Below are 24,953 nucleotides of genomic sequence, written 5' to 3' on the forward strand. Positions count from 1 at the left end.
TATTCCAGTCATGGCTGCTCTGCCACCATCCCTGGCTGTGTTCTTTTCCAATCAATTCTGGCCAACTCCTTTCTCAAGTGTCTGTAATCTACTTTACTCCACTGTAATACTGATGCATCTGACTTTAGCTACTCCTCAAATTTCAGGGTGAATTCGATCATATTATGATCACTTGTGCCTAAGGGTTCTTTTACTTTAAGCTCTCTAATCAATTTTTGCTCTAACATGGCATTTTCTTTTCTGATTGTTTGTGGCTCATGAATGTTGGCTTTCAGTGACACCATTGATTTCCAGTTTCGTACTTTATCCAAATTCACAACTGACATTTGGGGGCCTGTATATAATTCCTTCAAATGTTTTTTGCACTTTGCTGTTTCTTAGTTTGACCCAAATAGATTCAAATTCTACATCATATTTTGTCAAGCTAAAGATCACACATTATCACCATACTACTCTGCCACCTCCTATTCCTTTCTGTCTATTCTTCCTCAGGATCAAATGTACTTGCACATTAATCTCCCAGTTTCAGTGTTCCTATAATTTCTTCATGCCAGTTTGATCATACCTAATAAGTTCTATTCATGCCATTGAGTTATCTACATTTTTGCAAGAGTTGCAAACATTTAGATATATCACCATCAATGTTGACATTGGAATTTTTTTTCTATTTTGGACCCTTTTTATTGTCTCTCTTTGATTCTGTTACCCATTTATAATGCTCACTATTTTCGACCAATTCCCGCTCCCAACTTTGTTCCTTCTTGAAATTCTTTAGTGGTGGCCATCATCCTGCCAAACGAGGTTAAAGCCAGGTGAGTTGTGTGACTATAGGATTTTACATATTTCAACATCACCCATCACTGACTGGACCTGATATCGTATGCACACCCCGCACCCCCTCCAAAGCCAGGTCCTCATCAGACTTCCAAATATCTCTCATTTCTGCCCCCTCAACCTCACTGCCAATTTCCCAGAATCAGTTTCAGTCCCAAATGGCTTATCGTTCTAAAAAAATGATACATGTAGTCCTCCTTAAGTAGCAAAAGTTATTTTTGAGTTGCATTGTAAAGTAGGGATAGGAGCAGAGCAAATCTCCTTCCAATGTAAAATTAAAAGCCTAGACTTCAGCCTTAAGTTTCAGAAAAAGACAATCTGGAAACCAAAAAGAGAGTTTGTTAACACAAGGCTGTCCTGTGTATTGTAATCGTTTATGGGGGGTGACAAACCAGAGTGGTTCCAAATCAGGATGTACCACATCACCATCTGTTTGCCTTTCTCTAAGAGGAGACTTTAGTGATCATCAAGGTACTATAGACAATGTGATTGTAGACAGAGTAGGATAATACAAGAGTTTTCACATTGGGTAATAATCCCAATCCCAAAGCAATGTGGATTGAACATAGAACAGTACAGGACAGAAACAGCCCCTTTGGCCCAGAATATTTTCCCGAATCAATTAAATTAATAATAGCCAACTAATAAATAGCCAACTAAACTAATCTCTTCTACCTACACAATGTCCATATCCTTCCATTTTCTCACATTCATGTGCCTATCTAAACAGCTGTTAAAAGTCCCTTATGCTCAAATGCCATCTATAAATTTCTGACAACACAACTGTTGTTGGCAGAATTTCAGATGATAACAAGAGGGCATACAGGAGCAAGACAGATCAGCTAGTTGAGTGGTGTTGCAGTAAAACATTGCATTCAGTGTCAGTAAGACCACAGAACTAATTGTGGACTTCAGAAAGGATAAGATGAAGGAACACACATAGAGGGATCAGAAATGGAAAGAGTGAGTAATTTCACGTTCCTGGGTGTCAACATCTCTGAGGATCTATTCTGGGCCCAACATATCAATGCAGGTACAAAGCAGGCACAGCCGTGGCTATATTTCATTAGGAGTTTGAGGAGATTTGGTCTGTCACCAAAGACACATGCAAATTTCTACAGATGTACAGTGGAGAGCAATCTAACAGGCTGGTATGAGGTTGGGGGCTACTGCACAGGATTGAAATAAGCTGCAGAGAGTTGTAATCTCAGTTAGCTCCAAAATGGGCACTAGCCCCACCAGCATCCAGGACATCTTCAAGGAGCAGTGCCTCAAAAGGGTGGCATCCATCATTAAGTACCCACATCACCCAGGCCATGTCTTGTTCTCATTGCTACCATCAAGAAGGAAGTACAAAAGTCTGAAGGTGCGCACACAACGATCTAGGAACAGCTTCTTCTCCTCTGCCATCTGATTTCTGAATGGACATTGAACCCATGAACACTACCTCTCTACTTTTTTATTTTGATTTTTTGCACTACTTATTTAATTTAACTATTTTATATATATATATATTCTTACTGTAATTCACATTTTTTCTACAATTAAAAAATGCACTGTACTGCTGGCACAAAGACGACAAATTTCATGATATATGCCGGTGATATTAAACCTAGATCAGATGCTGTTTCTGATTCTGCAATAGCCACACCACTGGCAGTGCATTCTAGGCACTCATCATTCTCTGTGTAAAAAACTTGCACCTTACATCTCCTTTGAAACTACCCCCATCTCACCTTAAATGCATGTCCTCTGGTAATAGACCTTTCAGCCCAGGAAAAAAAGATGCGTTTATCTCTCTATGCCTTGCGTATTCTTTAAAACCTCAGATCTCCCCTCAGCCTCCACTGCTCCAAGGAAAACAACCCAACTTTGTTCAATCTTCCATTAAAACACGTCTTCTAATCCAGAATGACTTCAGACCTGTTGCCTTGATGTCGCACGTGATGAAGACCATGGAACGGCTGATAATACAGAATCTGAGGCTACAAACCAGGCACGCCCGGGATCCTCTTCAGTTTGCATATCAGGAGAAGGTGGGAGTGGAGGATGTTATCACGTATTTGCTGCACAAATCCCTCTCTCACCTGGATGGGGTCAGTGGTGCTGTGAGGATTACATTCCTGGACTTCTCTAGTGCCTTTAACACCATCCAGCCCAGGATCTTAAGGCACAAACTAACGGAGATGGGAGTAGACTCTCACATGGTGGCTTGGATAGTGGACTACTTGACAGATAGACCTCAGTATGTGCGGTTGGGAGACTGTAGGTCTGACACGGTGGTCAGCAGCACAGGAGCGCCGCAGGGGACCGTGCTCTCTCCGGTCCTGTTCACCCTGTACACATCAGACTTCCAATATAACTCGGAGTCCTGCCATGCGCAGAAGTTCGCTGATGACACGGCCATAGTGGGGTGTGTCAGGAATGGACAGGAGGAAGAGTATAGGAAACTGATACAGGACTTTGTGATATGGTGCAACTCAAATTACCTGCGTCTCAATATCACCAAGACCAAGGAGATGGTGGTGGACTTTAGGAGATCTAGGCCTCATATGGAGCCAGTGATCATTAATGGAGAATGTGTGGAGCAGGTTAATACCTACAAGTATCTGGGAGTACAGTTAGACGAGAAGCTAGACTGGACTGCCAACACAGATGCCTTGTGCAGGAAGGCACAGAGTCGACTGTACTTCCTTAGAAGGTTGGCGTCATTCAATGTTTGTAGTGAGATGCTGAAGATGTTCTATAGGTCAGTTGTGGAGAGCGCCCTCTTCTTTGTGGTGGCGTGTTGGGGAGGCAGCATTAAGAAGAGGGACGCCTCACTTCTTAATAAGCTGGTAAGGAAGGCGGGCTCTGTCGTGGGCACAGAACTGGAGAGTATAACATCGGTAGCAGAGCGAAGGGCGCTGAGTAGGCTACGGTCAATTATGGAAAACCCTGAACATCCTCTGCATAGCACCATCCAGAGGCAGAGAAGCAGCTTCAGCGGCAGGTTGCTATCGATGCAATGCTCCTCAGACAGGATGAAGAGATCATTACTCCCCAATGCCATTCGGCTTTGCAATTCAAATGCCAGGGGTAGGATATGTTAAAGTGCTGGGGTCAGGACTGAGCTTAAGTTACCATTCAATGTATTTTAGTAAACTATTTAAGAACTTTTTAAAAGCTATTTATTAATGCTTTTTGAGAGGGTGATTTTAGATGCATATCATATTATACTGAGTTAAGTATTGTATGTAATTAGTTTTGCTACAATAAGTGTATGGGACATTGGAAAAATGTTGAATTTCCCCATGGGGATGAATAAAGTATCTATCTATCTATCTATCTATCTATCTCAGACAACATCCTGGTAAACCTCTACTGCACCCTCTCCAAAGCCTCAACATTCTTCTTATAATGAGGCGACCAGAACTGTATGCACTACTCCAGATAGGGCCTAACTAGAGTTTTATAAAGCTGCAACGTAACTTCCTGGTTTTTGAACTCAGTGCCTAAACTAATAAAAGCAAGCGTGCCATAACTACCCTTCCAACCTGTGTTGCCACTTTCAGGGAGCTATGAACTTGGACTCCAAGATCCCTCTGCTCATCAACACTGTTAATGGTCTTGCCCTTAACAGCGTCCTGATTCTTTACATTTGACTTATCAAGGTGCAGCACTTCACATTTGGCCTGGTTAAACTCCTTTTGCTTTCTCTTCGCTTATATCTACAACTGATCTTTATCCCACTGTATTCTTTGCCAGTCTTCTATGCTATCCACAACACCACAAATCTTCATACTATCTATACACTTATGAACCCACCCACCCACCCACCTATATTTTCATCCAGGTCATTTATAAACGTCATAAACAGCAGAGGTGCCGGTATTGATCCCTGTGGAACACCACTGGTCACAGACTTCCAGTTAGAATATGTCTCTTTGACCACTACCCTCTGACTTCAATTTGCAAGCCAGTTCTGAATCCATCTGGACAACTCATCCATGTGGGCAACATCCACAGCCCTACCTTCATCAGTCATCCTGTCACCTCATCCAAAAATTTAAGCAAGCTGGTAAGGCACGACGTGCCCTGCTCGAAGCTATGCTGGCTCTCCTTAATTAGGACATGATTTCCCCTGAAGGAGCTGACAAATGTAGTAAAACTGTATTTCAGAAACATGCACTGGATAAATTTCCCATGGTCAAATCTAGTTTTTATAACTCACAGGCCAGCATCAATTTGAAGGCTTCTTGCCTTTACAAAATATATTTGATTACCTCCACAATTAGAAAGGTTCATGAGAAACCATTTCAATTGTTTTTTAATTGCGGCAGCAAGTAACAAACATATTGGGAGTAATTTTTAACTTCACTAGGCAGTGGCCAAGTGGAACAGATTCACCATTTCTATAAAGTCCCCTTGATTTTCATTCCAGTCATTTAGTTTTAACAAAGAAATATCTTTGATTTTATAATGAGCTGACAATCTGCTCCACTGAGCTATTATGCAGATGGTGATGTTCAGTCTTGTCCACATTACTGCTTCTGCTGCTGGCAGCTTAAGGGAATTCAGGTAAACCCATTTTGGGCAGAGTCTATCATAATTGCTCAAGTGCTTATTCAACACCAATGCCACTAGTTAGTCTGTGATGTAGGAGAACATAAAGAGGCAAGAACTAAATAAAACTGGAATTAAGAGCTCAGTTTAATTAGTTAAAAGTTTTCCGAGACTGAAAGCATACTTTTGTTGCATTTCTTTGGATCGCCTACTGTATTTCAATGTAATTCGTAATTAGTTTATTTTGGCACATCTACCAAGTCACAGAGATAATTTCAAAACATAAGTACATTGATGTGGTACAAGGGAAAACCAATAACAGAATGCAGAACTTTAATTTGCAGTTGACAAGTATCTTTCCATTAAATAAGCATCTTTAAATTTTTTTCTCAATCCCGGTAATTTTTCAAACTTAGTCACCATCTTGTTCTTTGCTCTCAGGTGTTTCTTAAATACTACCATGTGGAACAGCTAAACCTCATGGTAAAGGAGCTGCTGGATCGTGTAGTTCTCATGCAGGCCTACGTGAAAGGCTGGCTTGGAGCTAAAAGGTACAGAAGGTTGCAAGAGAAGAGGCAGCAGAGTGCAGTTGCCATTCAGTCAGGTAAATTCTCCTCTTTTCCCATTTTACTGGTATTCAAAATACTGAGTCATACAGTGCAGAAACAAACCCTATGGCCCATCTGGTCCATGCCCAACCAAGATTCCCAATTAAACAAGTCTCATTTGCCCACACTTGGCCAATGTCCCTAATCCTTCCTATTCATGTATCTTTTAAAAGATGTTAATGTACCTGTCTCTCTTCTTTTCGGGTCAAATCAGGAAAGGCTCAGTCTGAGGAATTGAGAGTTTTGGGAAACTGGCAAAGAAATGGGTTGAACCCAGCATAGATAAGAATCAGAATCAAAATTAGATTTATTGTAATTGACATGGGTTGTGAAATCTGTTTTGTGGCAGCAGTGCAATGTAAGACATAAAAGCTGTGGTCATATTGAATGATGGGACAAGCTTGAGGCACCAAGTTTCTCGTGTGATGCTGCTGGGCTATTTGGAACCAGGTTTACCATGCCTATATCAACTTCCACCTCAGTGACTGGTGTAGATTTAAGAACATACAATAGTATAGAGTTGGACAACTAGAGTTGTAGTTGGCTTCTACAACAGGATAATGATCCTAAACACACCTCAAAATCCACAATGGACTACCTCAAGAGGCACAAGCTGAAGGTTTTGCCATGGCCCTCACAGTCCCCTGACCTAAACATCATTGAAAATCTGTGGATAGACCTCAAAAGAGCAGTGCATGCAAGACGGCTGAAGAATCTCACAGAACTAGAAGCCTTTTGCAAGGAAGAATGGGCAAAAATCACCCAAACAAGAATTGAAAGACTCTTAGCTGGCTACAGAAAGCATTTACAAGCTGTGATACTTGACAAAGGGTGTGTTACTAAGTACTGACCATGCTGGGTGCCCTAAGTTTTGCTTCGGGTTCTTTTCCTTTTTTGTTATTTTGAAACTGTAGGAGATGGAAAAAAAGTAATCTTGCTTAAAATATTAAAGAAATGTGTCATCTTTAACTTTATTCCTTTTGGAAATCAGATCATCTTTTACTTGCTTAGCTATTCACAGTAACAGAAATTTTGACTGGGGTGCCCAAACTTTTGCATACCACTGTAAATACCAAAATGTATTGATAGACATTCTGTTTCTATTTATTAAGCATATAGAGAGCTTATATTGTTCTTGCTGAAGTGCATATTATCTTTTTCATTCCATCTTCAGGTTTAATAACATATGATTTCATTAGTTTGTCCCCTGAAATATCACGTTCAAATTTAATCCAATCTTTTCAGTTCACTACATGGTTTTTGCACCTTTTCAGCACTCTGTTCTGAACATATTTTATTTAAGATAAACAGAGCAGTGTTCAAAAACTACTCATTTTTTTTATGTAACTGCCATAAGAATCTGATGCTTGGCTCCTGTTGACATGATAAGACTATAAGATATAGGAGCAGCATTAAGCCATTCAGCCCATCAAGTCTGCTCTGCCATTCCATCAGGGCTGATTTATTATCCCTCACAACCACATCCTCCTGCCCTCTCCTCATAACCTTTGATGCCCTTACTAACCAAGAACCCATCAACCTCTGCTTTAAATATACTCAATGTCTTGGCCTCCACAGCCATTCATGGCAATGAATTCCATAAATTAACCACCCTCTGGCTAAAGAAATTACTTCTCATCTCTGTTCTAAGAGGACTTTCTTAGTCCCCTTAGCACATCCCCGCACATCCATTCTATCTAAGACTTGCAATGGTCGATAGGTTTCCATGAGATCCCCCCTCAAACTTCTAAACTCTAGTGCGTACAGACGCAGAGCCATCAAACACTCCTCATACTTACACTCTTTCATTCCCAAAATCATTTTTGTGAACTTCCTCTGGACCCCCTCTAATGCCAGTGCATCTTTTCTTAGTTGAGGGGCCCAAGACTGCTCACCATACTCCAGGGGCAGTCTGACCAACGCCTTGTAAAGCCTCAGAATCACACCGTCGCTCTTATATTCTCGTCCTCTCAAACTGAAAGCCAACATTGCCTTCCTTGCCACCAACTCAGCCTGCAAGTCAACCTTTAGGGAATCCTACACGAGAACTCCCAATCCATTTGCAACTCTGATTTTTGAATTTTCTCTTTTTAGGAAAATAATCTACACCTTTTTCCTCTTCTACCAAAATGCAGATCATACACTGTCCTACACTATATTCAGCAGGGAAACGACCCTTTGACCCTTTGCATGACAAGGTTACCCCTGTTGCCTGTTTGAAATCTCACTCCTCTGGTATTTATCTTACATTTAGCACCTCCTCCTATGGATCTTTACCTTGTCTATGACACTCATGATCTTATTTACCTCTGTCAGGTTATCCTGAATTAAACAAATTAAGCTAGTCATTTGAAATCTGAAAATCGGAGGATGGTGAGAGAAGGATCATCCTTTGCAATTTCAATCAACTCCAACAACTTTCCAGCACCAGGCTCACAGTTCGCTTCCTTTTCTGTATTTTGAAGGGATTTCTCTTTGGACCACTCTTCTGTCACCACAAATCATTCACCATCTCATAGGAGATACAGCTCCTGTCCTGTCACCTCTTTCTTCTCACCTTTCCAGGTGAAGCAATGGTTCACACACATTTCATCCAATCTAATGTACTATATTCAGTGTTTACCTTGTAGCCTCTGCTCCAATGGAGAAACCAAATGCAAATTAAGCCTTATACTGCACGTGTAATCCCAAACCTCCAATTGCCTGCCACTTTAATTCACCATCCAGCTTACTATCTGTGGCATTCTGACAGTTACAATGAGGTTGAACATAAGCTAGGGCAACAAGAGTTCATCTTCCATTTAGGCATGTTATAACATTCCAGACCCAATACTGAACCCTTCACTTTAGATAACTCACTCTTTCTTTCCATCTGTGTCATAACTGACCATTTTGGCTCTCATTAGTTTTGATCAGTGTTTCATTTTCTTCTTAGATATACTAGCCTACTAGGCATGTTCCACAACATTATTATTAACAACACATAACATATACAAGGAAACATAACATGAATCTAACAACTACTTTGACCTTAACATTTATGCATTTGGTCTTGCCTTATCAAAGATACTCCCTTTGTTCTACCCACCCCTTGCCAACCTTCATTTTGTTACAAATACTAACTTATTTTCTTTTTTTCAAGGTTATGACATGTGGTCTCTGACCTAACATGTGAACTGCTTCTCTTAGCACAGATGCTGCCTATCTCAACATCTACTGATCGCACATTTGCAGGACCTCTATTAAAAAAGTGGCTGTACTTCATTGGCTGTAGAGGCTGTAGGCTGCCTGAGAAACCACATAAGTTGAGGTTTCCCTCTGTACAAAACGTGAAGTTGACAAATGTATGAAGCTATTCTGATGCTTGGAGTCACTCTTACAGAAGTTATGGAATGACTAGCATGGTGTAAAAATAAAATGAAGTTTCAGAAAATCACAGGATTTCTTTTTTAAGATTGGAAGCAAAGGGTTTCTGCCAGTTCCAGAAAAGGGGAAATTTACTCAGTAAAGCTAGCAGCACTCTATCTGATGTGAGAGTGCTCAAAACAAACAGGCAACAAAATATACAGCAGGTCAGTCAGCACCTGTGGAAGTAACAGGCAAATGAATATTTCAAGTATATACATTGCAAGGATGCAAACAAAAGTCAATTTCTAAAATATTTGGTCCATCATTTTACAACCTAAGTTTACAGCCACATTTTAAAATAATCAAATGCATTATCAATTACTTGAGAGCAAAATTCAAGGAACTTTAATGTGTATGTGAACAGCTAACGAATTCATCACTTTAACAATAACATTTTTCAGAAGGAAGACTAAATTGTTGCTTTCTCTCAGCATATAGAGGGCACAAGGTGAGGAAGGACATTGCAGCTGAGAAACAGGAACTAGAGGAATCAATAATAAAACTTCAAGCCGGTAAGTAATTTTACATAAAATTTAATATTTCTGAGGCAGGTATAATCAGTTTTTGGGGCAGAAACTGCTCTTGAGTAAGAGAAAAATGAGTTGTTGGACAAACATAATGGGACTTTGATAGAATACAGATCTGGGCTGAGAAGTGGCAGATGGAGTTTAATCCAGAAAATTGTGAAGTGATACACTTTGGAAGGTCGAACTTGAAGACAGAGTACAAGATTAATAACAGGATTCTTAGCAGTGTAAAGGAACAGAAGGATCCTGGAGTCCACATCCATAGATCCTTCGAAGTTGCTATACCAGTTAATAAGATGGGTAAAAATAAAACAGAAGAAAGTCTGCAGATGCTAGAATCCAAAGCAGCACACACAAAATGTTGGTGAGACTCAGCAGGTCAGGAATAATCTATGGAAATGAAGAGATAGTCAACATTTCAGGCTGAGACCCTTCTTCAGGATGGTTAAGAAGACATAAGAAATGTTGATCTCCATTATTCAGAGGATTGAGTTCAAGCACTATGAGGTAATGTTGCAGCTCTGTAAAACTCTGGTTAGACTACACTTGGAGTATTGTGTTCAATTCTGGTTGCCTCATTATTGGAAGCATATGGAAAATTTAGAGAGAATGTAGAGGAGATTTACCAGGATATTGTCTGGATTAGAATACATGTTTTATGAGGAAAGTTGAATGAGTCAGGACTTTTCTCGTTTGGGCAAAGGTGGATGAGAGGGTGATTCAATAAAGGGGTCCACAATGATAAGAGACATAGATTGAGTAGACAGTCAAAAACGTTTACCCAGGGCAGAAGAGTGAATACAATGAAGCATAATTTTAAGGTGATTGGAGGAAAGTATAGGAGTAATGTTAGAGTAATTTTTTTTGCACAAAAAAAGATAAGTGTGTGGAGCTCACTGTGAGGGCTAGTGGTAGAGGCAGATATGTTAGGAACTGTTAAGAAGCTCTAAGATAGGCACATAGATTAAAGTGAAACAGAGAGCTATAAAAGAGGAAAGAGTTAGACTGATTTTAGAGAAGGCACTGTACTGTGCTATGTTCTATATTCTATGGACTCAGCAGGGTAATGGACAGTTGCTATTTCAGGTAGGTCCAGCCTCTTCACCTGGATTCTCAGGCCTGGATGAAGGATCTTGCCCTAAAATTCTACTGTCATTTTCCCTTCAGAGATGCTTCCTGACCTGCTGAGTTCCTCCAGCAACTCATTTCTTTCCTTTGCTCCAGATTCCAACATCTACAGTCTCTCTTTATCTGCTCCAAAAGACCACTCAACCTTTTTTCCACACATCTCTATCTTACCGTTACTACATCAGGCTGCATGGGAGTCCTGTGCTTTCTACTGCTGGGTGAGAGTAAATGTCAGCAGTCCTTCATGGAACAGTTAGGGTATCATAGCAAGGTCCCATCAAGTATCTTTCAAAATGCATATAAATATCAGAGAAGCAAAACAAGAAGATAGACTTTGATTTTACATTATGAATATTTATCATTTATTTATTTCAACAGCTGCAAGAGGATACTTGAGCCGAAAAGTAATCAGAGAGATGCTGGAAGAACAGAACAAAGCTGCAGTTAAAATCCAGGCCCACTACAGAGGCCACATGGATAGAAAAGCTCTGAAAGAGCCAATGTGAGTTGCTTAATTAAATAGAAAACAAGAGAAACTTGAATTCTTAGGAGTAAATTTTGAATTTGTACAGCAGTATGCAATTAATTTACATTTACTTGCATTTCTCTACATTTCAATTTATTGTGTGTTGAAATGGAAAACACTCTAATGTCTTGCTGAACCTTATTGCAGAAAATTAGTGTGCTCTCCTGGAATGCTTTAGAATCCTGAGTTTACCGTGGAGGGACATCAAAGGATGAATCTTAGAACACAGATCTTTCTGGAAGCCTTCCATTAGAATCACATTCAAGTCAGCCAAACCATAACTGAGGATAGATTCCCCAAAAGGAAGGGACACATCTTCTAAAACTAGAGCAAAATAAAACAGCATCTTTTATGTTGATTGGCTCTTCCCTTTCAGCTAATTTTGATTTTAAAGCTCTTTTGATTTTGTATTATTTTAAACTTATTCTTTAGTCATAGCTGGAGTCATGGGGTCAAACAGCATGGAAAACAGGTCCTTTGGCCCAACTCATCCATGCCAACCGAGTTGCCTAGTGAGATAGATCTATTTGTCTTTAAGATCTAGCTCACTTGATGATAAAACAATGCAGGTTCTGTTTCAGTATGTGACTTGATATGCAAAATGTGCCCACACCATTCTTGGCCAGTTCTATACATTTTTTGAGTGATTAAATTAGACATAAATGATATATGTAGCATGATTCATGCAAGATAGAGAGAAAAAATCTATTTCTCAACATGCATATCAACAACTTACTTGTTATAACAAATTAAAGAGCCATTCAGCCTGGCTGCCACCAACCTATCTCCTACCTATCCCCATGTACCCCTTCTCCCTCCACACGCCCATTGACTCCTCTTTAATACTTCTTCCCCTAGCATACACTAGAAGGAACTTTACAGGAGGCAATTAACTCACCGACACTGGGACGAAACCCATGTGGTCTTAGAGAGAACATGCAGATTCCACACAGACGCATCGGAAGTTGGGATTGAACCCACATCATTAACTGCTATAGCCACTGTGTCACAACTAATGGAAGCCATTCACTCCAACGTCAAAAATAAATGTAAAGACAATTCCACGCAGTCCTTCCCATCCCCTTCGTGTCTCAAATTAACTCCGGTAATGTTGGAAATTAATGTTTGTTACAAATGCTAAAAAAAATCTATCAATTTAATAAGTGTTAATGTCATCAGTGTAATTCAATGCTGTTGTCTGAAAGGAAATGCAGAAAGTACTAATATTCTCTATACACACAACTCAAAAAGACCCATCTAACTATCTCAAAGAAATTCTTTATCTGGTATTTGTATATGACAATTGTTTTAATAATTGTTGTTCAAAAAATCGCAGAGTAAGATTTTCTTTTTGTTATTATGATTAGAATACATGATGCAAAAAATCTACATGAGAAACAATACAGTAGATCTGATGTGAATGGCAAAGAGATGCATGGAGATTCAGCAAAAAGATCCCCTCAGAATGACGGCAGTCAAAAATCCGCAGGGAGCCAGAAAAGGGAATTAAAGGTGCCATCAGGCCAGGCCACAAGTGCAACCAATGCAGAGGGTGATGAGGACAATGCTGCAAAAGTCATTCAGAGCAACTTCCGTGGGCACCAAGAGAGGAAACACCTGGAGAATGAGGGAAAGCTTCCTGAACAAAGAAAAAATATTGGAAAATCTCCACAGGAATATCACGAGAAAGTACACCCTAAGAACAGAGCAAGGAACGAGATGCCGGGTAAAACTGTGGAAAGAGGAAAAACTATCAATGAATCACTTCAACCACGAAAGGAAACTCTTTCAGACAAAGGGTCCGGTATACAGCCTGGCACGGCCAAAGGGGATGAAGACCAAGCAGCAGTGAAAATTCAAAGCAATTACAGAGGCTTTAAAGAAAGGAAACAAATTCAAGAATGTACTATAAAGGAAGGAGAAATGGTTGCAAATTTTTCAAAACAGGTAAGGAATATTAAGCATTTTGTTCCTTTTCCTATATGGGACATTAATTTTTAAATTTTATCACAGACAATGGAAATGATGGCTGGATAACTCTCTAAGGTACAAAGAAAATTTCTTGTTACCTCTAAAAATCAGAAAGTGTAGCGCTTTAACTAAGGAAGTAAGTGACAGAATAACTACAGGTCAAATTAATTGAAAATATGAATGAAAACAATTCTGGGATGTCACAATCATTTGGCTTGATTATAAATCAATGGCTGGGATTAATGTCAATTTAATGAGATGTGCTTAGGATTGGCTTCTACAAATATTTATAAAGTAATGTGATTAGTTTGTCCATCCACTCTAAGCTAACATCCTGAATTTATTAACTTTTATGAGTTCATCCTTATGAGCTGGTTCCAGTGAATGTGTTGCCTCAGTTGTCTCTGGAACATTAATGTTTACCTATTGAGACATTCAGGGTGATGGAATTCCATGTGTAAAGATTATACCGAGTTTCCTCTTGATTTCCCTTAAAAGAAAAAAAGATAACCAAATGTAGGAGTATCTGTCTGAACTCACTCGTATGTTACTACATGCCATATACCCAGGAGGCTGTGAAATATAACTTTGCATAAACCCAATTACCATTATTATTTTTCTAAATTTCATTCACATTTTCAACCAGAAAATTATTTTGATACAGTTTTATATAGTTGGGAAATATATTTTAGTGGAAAGTATTATGTCAGAAAAAAAATGATTTTCTTCTCTGAATCATGTCCAATCATCATTTAAAAGCATGAACAAAAAATGCTAGAAGCAGTCAGCAGCTCAGGCAATGTCTGTAAAAAGATAAATATTAAATCTTGCAGGTCAAAGACTTTTCACCAGAACCTGCTGATTTTTTTTTCAGCATTTTCTATTTTTTTAAATTTCAGATTTCCAGCATCTTTATTTTTTGATTTTCATTTTAAAAGCTGTTTATTAATTGTTTTTATTATCAGATAGCAAAACGCTCCAGTGAATTCTTGATTGCCCAGAAGAAGCTGAATGATGTCATCGCCTCACACTATCTGACGTCTATGAGCCAAGATCGACAATCTGTGAATAAGCAATCAAATGGGAGCTCGTTGTCACAGCAGTCACAGCCAGGTTTGTCCATGTTCCCTTATAAATGTTTAGAATGAAATTGGAACCTGTTGAAACAGGCATTTACTCTTCTATGTGGTCTTTGCAGTATCAAAATGCAGGATGCAGAGCCGCTAAGAACATTGGATTAGAAAAGCTTTCAGAGGTGATGAGAGACTGAGCAAAGTGGAAATAATCTGACAAGAAAATTTCAGGGTGCATTGAGTGGTGCAGCAGGTAGTGCTGGGGTATTACAGGTCCAGCAATCCATGTTTTATTTTTCCCATTACTGTCTGTGTGGAGCTTACGTGCTCTCCCTCTGACCATATGAGTTTTAGTGGGATGTTCCAGATTCCTCCCATATCACCAGAACATTCTGGTTCTTAGGTTAATTATCACCATAAATTTGCCCGAGGCAGAGGTATAACTGAGAGAATCAATATGATATTGTTTGTCATGTGAGATCCATAAAGAACATAAGACATAGGAGCAGAATTAGACAATTCAGCCCATCGAGTCTGCTCAACTATTCAATTATTTCTGATTTATCTTTTGCTCCCAACCTTATACTCCTCTGTTCTTCCAGTAACCTTTTCTAGTCAAGAACAAACTCCCCTTCAAATATATCCAATGACAGCTCTCAGTGGCAATGGATTTCACAGATTCACCATGCTCTGGCTAAAGAGATGTCCTTGTATTCTGAGGCTGTACTATTTAGACCTAGGCGCTATTGAAAACATCTTGTTTAACTGTGAGTTAACAACTAAAGTATTAGATTATGATTTTTTAATCCAAAGTAATTCAGATTTACCCATTGCCCAAGTTGGTAACAGTATCATGTCCTGGAGCTGTGATGGGGAAAAGAGATCCACTTTGGTGTGAATCACATTGAACTGACTAATCCAACTTCCTAATAGCAAGTCTTCAGAGCATATGGGCCCAAATATTCAAAGCACACCCAAAACAATTCTTTTTGCATGCTCTACACTAGAGAAAAAGGTTCAAGTGTTTAATTTTATTCTAATTTTGAGGCAAGTGTTTTATTTTTCATTATATCATTTAAAACTCTTTAGTATGTTTTGTTTCTCTCTCTCATCTTTATTAACAACAAAAATCTAAAGATAGCAAAAAGCAGGTGCTGACTACAGTTAAGTGACACCCTAAAGATCTGTTAAATCGCGCATTTCTGGTATAATCTACATAATGTGCAAGGACCGAGACATCCTGAAATAGGTGGTGATAGAGTTGCTAATTTAAGCAGCAAGAAAGAGAGTAAACTGAAACTTTAGATGGAAAATGTAAAGATAGACAAATATGCAGATCCCTCTCTCAATCTTTTCATTTCTAACTGCTGAGGAGACATTAATCATCTTGACTTTTCCCATCCAACCTCACCCCCTCTGACTCTCACACAGATTTTCAGACAACCCAGTTAGGTGAGCTGTAATCATTTCTGAGCGCGTGTTTGTGAAATGAAGGCATATGTGCTAAGTGAGTGAAGATAATCTAAATAGAGGACTGTAGAACCATAGAACACTACAGCACAGTACAGGCCCTTCAGCCCTCCATGTTGTACTGATCCATATAATCCTTTAAAAAAGTACTAAACACACACTACCCCATAACCCTCCATTTTTCTTTCATATATGTGCCTGTCCAAGAGGCTCTTAAATACCCCTAATGTTTTTGCCTCCACCACCATCCCTGGCAAGTCATTCCAGGCACTCACAACCCTCTGTGTAAAAAACTTATCCCTGATGTCTCCCCTAAACTTCCCTCCCTTAATTTTGTACATATGCCCTCTGGTGTTTGCTATTGGTGCCCTGGGAAACAGGTACTGACTATCCACCCTATCTATGTCTCTCATAATCTTGTAGACCTCTATCAAGTCCCCTCTCATTCTTCTACGCTCCAAAGAGAAAAGTCCCAGCTCTGCTAACCTTGCTTAATATGACTTGTTCTCCAAACCAGGCAACATCCTGGTAAATCTTCTCTGCATCCTCTCCATAGCTTCCACATCCTTCCTATAGTGAGGTGACCAGAACTGAACACAGTTGACCAGAATTGAACACAATAAAGGGCTTGTGAACAAATTGGTTCTGATAGCAAAGAAGCATGGACTAATCAGCTATCCAAATAAATCCTTAAACCTCACTGTGCAGTGGACCAAAGGTATTATAGCTTGTTTAAGAGATAATTTCCTATTTAGGATAGCAATATGATCAGATGGATGAATAATACAATACTGAAATAATCAGGAAAGGCTACAAGATTGTCCATTACAATTTCACCTGGGCTTTCCCATTGGCAAGTGCTCCTTACAGCTAAAGTATTAATCAGAAGTTTAATCAATCTTACACCAGCAATATAGGCCACATCCTTATGTTTATAATTAACATGGCACAATGAATAATAGTTGGCAAAGAGCTGTATATCTTAACTGTCCTCTGTTCAGTGAATACAGTTTGTTGTCTCATTATTTCATAGATGCCTATGTTCTCCACGTGAACATTTCCCTGATACGACTCTTAAGGAATAAAATGCAAGAAATAGAAGCAGTAACGGGGCAAAATGGTACCTTGTTCTTGCTCCATTGTTCAATAACAACATGAGGATTTTTACCTCAGCAAAACTTTCTTATACAAACCCCACATCCCTAGATTTCCTTAATATTCAAAAATCTATTGACCTCTATCTAAAATATGTTCAGCTTCCAAATCCAACATGGGCAAAGAATTCCAAAGATTCGCTATGCTCTAGGTGAGGTAATACATTCTCATTTCAATTCTGTTTGTCTGACCATGCAGAAATCCCAGTTTCTTTTTGAACGGGCAGTTCAGGTCATACCTGATCATTCAAATCCGGTACCCTGAAGTTGACTGTGATCTAACTGAGCAATGTAACTCACATAGAAGTGCTATGAGAATGAGATAGACCACTCCCCTGAGATGTACTGGCTGCAGGAGCTATAGAGGAAGTTGACCTTGTATGCATGTTAGAGATATCCAAAATTAAAAGTCACACTGTTTTAAAAATTAAAATATATAAAGAAATGAAACTAAGTACTATTAAGATGGATAACATTTGAAAACAAGTAGATTTAAATGAACTCAAATGAAGATAATGCAAATTATCAGACGCCCTCTCACCTAGAACTGTTTCACTCCCTTGAAGTGGATAGAGTTGCTGAACCTGGCTTGGTCTAACTGGCAAAGGTTTAGTGTGTAGATTTGCCCATGTAATTATTGTTTCACTGCAGGCTTTTGGAGCCATCATACGTCTTTATGATGTTTCCAATGTTAGATTGAAGTCAGAGTGACAAAAGAGATTGGTGTTTCTGTTCATGAAGAGAAGAGTGGGAATCCAGTGCCTTCTGCCAGCTGTAGGGATACGTGTTTGCAGTTTCACCCAGAACTGACTACTTTCTTCACAGAAAATTTCAAACCTTTATATTTTGGAGCACAATTTCACTGTCAGAGATATTATAGGCAACTCCAGTTCTGAGCTCCCACTAACAGTCTTATACTTGAGTCAGTCACTATGGTGACTGGACAGTGATTGGCACAAAAAAGCCCTTGCTGCATTTTTTTTAAATCCAGTTTGTACCTTAAGGGCAGTATATCAAATTGAAACATCAATTCACTGCTGGACCATCTAAGAGCAAATCATCCAGCATGGATCAGTGATTATAGTACTGACCTGAAAATGTCTCAGGGCTTTCACTCAGAAATCTGAATTTACCAGCTTATAGCTTTGGAAGAGTTCTGGGAAGTTACGCTACTGATTATTTCTATTTGTAAAGGTGTTGCAGAATGAGTTTATATCTTAGACATTGAAATCTCTGAAGAGCATGGATCCACTCTTCTGAGGAAACATGGCTTTCATCACTGGTACTGTTACTTTAGCTTTTACACACCAGGTTTTGAAATTTCTTCCATTAAGTTTTACACCCTCTTGCCTCTTTCCCCCCTTCAGATGCTCCTGAATATAGCTTTTCATAAACTTTTGAGTAACCTGTTTGAATACTATCACATGTACCTTGGTGTTGAATTTTGTTTGGTAACACCTAACAACTTCAAGTTCAATTTATAAAAGAATATAAAGGAGGATAGCAAAAGCTTTTTTAGGTATGTGAAGAGAAAGAAGATAGTTAAGAACAATGTTGGGCCCTTGAAGAATGAATTGGGTGAAATTGTTATGGGAAACAGAGAAATGGCAGAAAAATTTAATAAGTACTTTAGATCTGTCTTCACTAAGGAAGACACAAGTAATCTCCCAAATGTATGGATGGGTCAAGGACATAGGGTTACAGAGGAAATGGAACAGATTGACATTAGGAAGGAAACGGTGATGAGTAGACTGATGGGACTGAAGGCTGACAAATCCCCAGGTCCAGATGGTCTGCATCCTAGGGTACTAAAGGAGGTGGCCCTGAAAGTTGCAGATGCATTGGTAATCATTTTCCAATGTTCCTTAGATTCAGGATCAGTTCCTGAGGATTGGAGAATGGCTAATGTTATCCCACTTTTTAAGAAAGGAGGGAGGGAGAAAACAGAGAACTATCGACCTGTCAACCTAACATCAGTAGTGGGGAAGATGCTAGAGTCCATTATTAAAGATGAAATAGTGGCATATGTAGATAGCAGTGATAGGATTGGGCCGAGCTAGCATGGATTTACCAAGGGTAAATCATGCTTGACTAATCTATTGGAGTTTTTCGAGGATGTAACCAGGAAGTTAGACAAGGGAGATCCAGTGGATGTAGTGTACCTCGATTTTCAGAAGGCATTTGATAAGGTCCCACGTAGGAGATTGGTGGGTAAAATCAAAGCTCATGGCATTGGGGGAAGACATTGACATGGATAGAAAACTGGTTGGCAGATAGAAAGCAAAGGGTAGCGGTGAATGGGTGTTTCTCGGAATGGCAGGTGGTGACTAGTGGGGTGCCACAGGGCTCTGTATTGGGACCACAGCTGTTTACAATTTACATCAACGATTTAGATGAAGGCATTGAGAATAACATCAGCAAGTTTGCTGATGATACTAAGCTGGGTGACAGTGTGACATGTGATGAGGATGTTAGGAGAATTCAGAGTGACTTGGATAGGCTGGGTGAGTGGGCAGATACTTGGCAGATGACGTTCAATGTGAATATGTGTGAGGTTATCCACTTTGGGAGTAAGAACAGGAAGGCAGATTATTATCTGAATGGTGTAAAGTTAGGTAAGGGAGAAATACAAAGAGATCTAGGAGTCCTTGTTCATCAGTCACTGAAGGTGAATGAGCAAGTGCAGCAGGCAGTGAAGAAGGCTAATGGAATGTTGGCCTTTATTACAAAGGGAATTGAGTACAAGAGCAAGGAAATCCTCTTGCATTTGTACAGGGCCCTGGTGAGACCACACCTGGAGTATTGTGTACAGTTTTGGTCTCCAGGGTTAAGGAAGGACATCCTGGCTTTAGAGGAACTGCAGCGTAGATTCACAAGGTTAATTCCTGGGATGTCTGGACTGTCTTACGCAGAGAGGTTAGAGAGGCTGGGCTTGTATATGCTGGAATTAAGGAGATTGAGAGGGGATCTGATTGAAACATATAAGATTATTAAGGGATTGGACAAGATAGAGGCAGGAAATATGTTCCAGATGCTGGGAGAGCCCAGTACCAGAGGGCATGGTTTGAGAATAAGGGGTAGGTGATTTAGGACAGAGTTAAGGAAAAACTTCTTCTCCCAGAGAGTTGTGGGGGTCTGGAATGCACTGCCTCGGAAGGCAGTGGAGGCCAATTCTCTGGATGCTTTCAAGAAGGAGCTAGATAGGTATCTTATGGATAGGGGAATCAAGGGATATGGGGACAAGGCAGGAACCGGGTATTGATAGTAAATGATCAGCCATGATCTCAAAATGGCGGTGCAGGCTCGAAGGGCCGAATGGTCTACTTCTGCACCTATTATCTATTGTCTATTGTCATTCAACCAAACGCTGGTATACTGTACATCTAAACGGAACAATGTTCCTCAGCGACCAAAGTGCAAACCACAGTATCATATACAGCACAAACATAATATTAACACGATAATATTAACAGATATTAAATAATTCTGTAGATGTACAAGTTGACATAAAGTGACAAAATATAGTTAAATATACAACAGTATAACACTACTGGCACTGTCAAACATAATGTGTACTGGGTGGTCACAGGGTTTTCAGAAGTCCTACAGCCTAGGAGAAGAAGCTGTAAATCAGCCTAACAGTGTATCCTTGCTTCTATATTCTAGTTCTCTTGAAATGAATGCTAACATTCCATTTGCATTCCTCACCACTGACCAAGATATACTGGGCCCTGGCACCTGGGAGGCAACATACCATCTGGGAATCTTATGCTCGCCCGTAGAACCTGCTGTCCATTCCCCCCACTAACAAATCCCCTATCACGCAGTGTGCTCTTCTTCTTCCTTCCTGCCTGAGTCACAGAGGCAGACTCAGTCCTAGAGACCCAGCCACTGTGACTTTCCTCTGTTAGGTCATCTCCCGACAGTATCCAAAGTGATACACCGGTTGTTGAGGGGGATGGCAATAGAGGTACTCTGCACTGGCTCCTTAACCCCTTTCCCCTTCCTGACTGTCACCCCGTTTCCTGTGTCCTACACCTTGGGTGTAACTACCTCTCTATATGTCCTAACTCCTTCAGCCTCCCGAGTCCATCTAGTTCCAGCTCCAACTCCTTAACGCAGATTGTTCGAACCTGCTGTTGGATGCACTTCTCGCAGTTGGAGTTGTCAGGGATACTGGCGGTCTCCCTTCCTTCCCACATTCTGCAAGAGGAGCATTGCACTATCCTGCCTGGCATCTCTACCTAGCTGAGTAGATATAAAAAAAGAGAAGGAAATAACTTGAGCTTTTCTTTCCCTGAGTGAAGCCTCTCTTTGCAGAAGTCTCGAAGAGCTAAAGCCTAGTGATCACCATTCTGACTATATCCACTCAGGCGATGGGAGGGTTTCGTCACAACGCGGAGGGCTCTGTGAATGCAGTGCTTCTGGTATCTGTCCTGGAATGAGGAAGTGGAGGAGGGTGAGAAGAAATTCACTCAGCAAACTTCACAATCCATTGCAGCTTGTAGTTGTTGTGCTTCACAGTCTTAAGGGTGCTATAATAATAAATGCAAGAAGCTGTTGTTGGAAAGGATTCTAGTGCAAGTGCATCATGTGGAGAAATCCATCAACAAGCTCTTGGCAGTGGAAAGGCTCTGAGCCTCTGTCATACACAAAATATCACAGATCCCTCGGGCTGTAGGGAGGGAATCAAAGATTAACTTCCTTCTGAGCCATCTGTTTTCTTTACCAACTTGTACTTTCAATGACATGAATCAAGCCATTTATTTCAAACAATGACAGTTTGGAGGGACATTATGAAATAACAGCTAATGGAATAAGATTCCTCTGTCCAACACAAGTCGCACGTTGATACTGAGTTTGCAGTTCTTGTGATTTTTTTTTTCTTTGTGTAAGTAATCACAAGAAGTACTTAAATTTATTCTGTTTTCTGAAAGAATGCACTAATATATCTATATGGCAAATTAAGGAGCATCAGCAGGACGGATTCCTGTTGAGTAAATCAGCCTTTTAACCAGTACAGTTGGTGCACAGTGGGAGATAATGTCACTAAGCAGTATATGTAAGAAAACGCAAGAAAAACATTGAAAACATCAGAATTTAAATTGGAACCTTTTCAATGTGTTAGAAAGAATAATGGTCTAAAAAAGTGTTCAACATAGTGTGAATCCTCAATATTATGAAATGGCTAAAGACCAAATATGTGGTCTTTTTATGAGGTAATTACTTCATAAAACATGAGGTAATTTGAAGGTCCTCAAAATTATATTATGGCTAAAGACCAAAGACTTTTGTGTTTCATTTCACAACTGTTTAATAAAATCAAAGTTAATGACTTGGCGAATGGGTGTTAATCTAGTTTAAAGCACAGCAAATCTTGTCAATTTGTACTTCATTAATACTAATGTCAAATATTACTTTGCTGCACAGAAAAGTTGTACTGATTTAGAGCACATAGATAACACTTATGTGCAGATGTGATATGAAAACAGTCAAGGTTTATTTTTTCATCTATTGTTTTAAATAGAGTGGAAAACCATTTTTTTCCAATTATATTTAAGATGACTTGTTTTACAATTAAGTTCAAAACAAAGGGCCCTGAAGCAACTCTGGTCAGAATGAGGGTCAGTTCTAGGATCGTCTTCTGAAATGGCTATATATTTACATTCTCATGAGGCCACTGTTGTTTGTTTATTTATTGAGATACAGTGAGGTATTGGCTCTTCAGACCCTTTGAGCTACGCCACCCAGCAAACCCTGATTTAACACTACCCTAATCATGGAATTATTTACATTGACCAACTCACCTATTATCCGATACAATTATGGACTGTGGGAAGAAACCAGAGCACTCAGAGAAAACGCACACAGTCGCAGGGAGGATGTATGGACTCCTTACTGATGACATCAGAACTGAACTCCATCTCCGACGCCCTGTGCTGTAATAACGTCCTACTATGGCACAAGCCAATGTTCTCCTATTCTGGCACGAGGCAGTGAACTTCCAGCTACCAAGCTTTTTAATGACAATTCAGGTGATAAGTTATTCAAACTGATAAATGCTTGATAAAGATTATTTCATTGTTAGCAGTTTACCCACTGGCATAAATTGCACCAGTTGATGCAGATCTTAAAAAAGACAGAGCCACTTTGCTGTTCCCTCGAAAGATTTAGTTTTATGAATTCACTGTCACAATGGTTTGGCTGGATTTTTCAACATTAAATTTAAATTAGTTGGACTTTCTTGTCTGCGAAATGAGTTATGCTAGCTGTTTACATAAATTAACAATTATAATTTCCCTTTCTTGCAAAATTTTGCAATGTAATAGTTATATGTTCTTCAGTGCTCAGCAGAGCATTGATTCACACCAAACTAAGCCAAGGAATAAGTTTGCATCTATTAGTGTTAAGTAAAACTATTTACACCAGGCTTAGTACTGTTCCAGATAATTAAAAATATTCACAGAAGTGCTCATCCCTCAGTTGACACTGGCTCAAAAATCTCATGGAATAACTTCTGTTTTGAGTGTAAGTTGATGAGAATATTTCCAGAACATGAGATCAGTTCATCTATCCGTTAAATAATTTTTAAAACGATCAGTGACAATCTAGAGAAATGCTTATTTCAGGTGATTTAAAAATAAAATGACATGATGCTGATGGTAAAAGTCAAATCAGTGGGAGAGATGATTGTAAGTATTAATGTGTAATTGGCACCAGTAGAGAAAGCTCTCAAAAAACATGATAGGAAAACTAAAAGGCCTAAATTATGCTTCCACCTGACAGCTGCAGAGGAGACAAATTTGGTTTTGAAGAACAACAATGTCTTGCATTGATTAATTCTTAAACAGAAAAAAATACGTTCAAAATGCTTGACAGTTGTGATATAAATCCATTTTTATTCATAGTTCAAAGTACATTTATTATTAAAGTATGTATGCTATATATATATATATATACAGCCTTGAGATTCAACTTCTTGCAGGCAAGCACAGAACAAAGAGACCCAATAGAACCCATTTAAAAGAAGACAGTCAAACACCCAGTGTGCAGAAAAATACCCGAAATCATGCAAACAATGAAAGTGTACAAATAACATTGAGAATTGAGTCCACAGCCACAAAGCCAATCATTACTGCAGCCATTTCTGGAGCCCCATTAGTTTCAGACCACAGCCTCTGTTCAGCACAGAGATGAGTGAACCTTGCAGAGCAGCAAGCTGAACTGGCCTGTCCCTCACCTCCATCGCCAACACCCTGACCTTTTCAATCTGGCCCAGTGCTTTATTATTACTTTATTACCTTATTGTCACCAAACAATTGATACTAGAGCGTACAATCATCACAGCGATATTTGATTCTGCATTTTGTGCTCCCTGGAGTACAAATCGATAGTAAATATAATAAAAATTTAAATTATAAATCATAAATAAAAAAAAATAGAAAAGGGAGAGTAAGGTAGTGCAAAAAAAAACGAGCGACAGGTCCGGGTATTTGGAAGGTACGGCCCATATCCGGGTCAGGATCCGTTCAGCAGTCTTATCACAGTTGGAAAGAAGCTGTTCCCAAATCTGGCCGTCGAATCTTCAAGCTCCTGATCCTTCTCCCGGAGGGAAGGGGGACAAAAAGTGTGTTGGCTGGGTGGGTCATGTCCTTGATTATCCTGGCAACACTGCTCCGACAGCGTGTGGTATAAAGTGAGTCCAAGGA

General features: G+C 39.6%; 1 protein-coding gene across 1 annotated transcript in view; it reads left to right on the top strand.

The window, feature by feature from the left end:
- The window catches only part of myo3a (myosin IIIA), a 404,249-nt gene that overhangs the window by 312,757 nt on the left and 66,539 nt on the right, over nt 1-24,953 (top strand). Inside the window, exons 27-31 of the mRNA XM_073055309.1 lie at nt 5,821-5,983; nt 9,827-9,907; nt 11,429-11,552; nt 12,944-13,523; nt 14,513-14,660. Of these exons, the coding sequence (XP_072911410.1) occupies nt 5,821-5,983; nt 9,827-9,907; nt 11,429-11,552; nt 12,944-13,523; nt 14,513-14,660 (1,096 nt within the window). The remainder of the gene's footprint in view (nt 1-5,820; nt 5,984-9,826; nt 9,908-11,428; nt 11,553-12,943; nt 13,524-14,512; nt 14,661-24,953) is intronic.

Source organism: Hemitrygon akajei, chromosome 8 (genome assembly GCF_048418815.1).
Source record: "Hemitrygon akajei chromosome 8, sHemAka1.3, whole genome shotgun sequence".
Taxonomy (NCBI): domain Eukaryota; kingdom Metazoa; phylum Chordata; class Chondrichthyes; order Myliobatiformes; family Dasyatidae; genus Hemitrygon; species Hemitrygon akajei.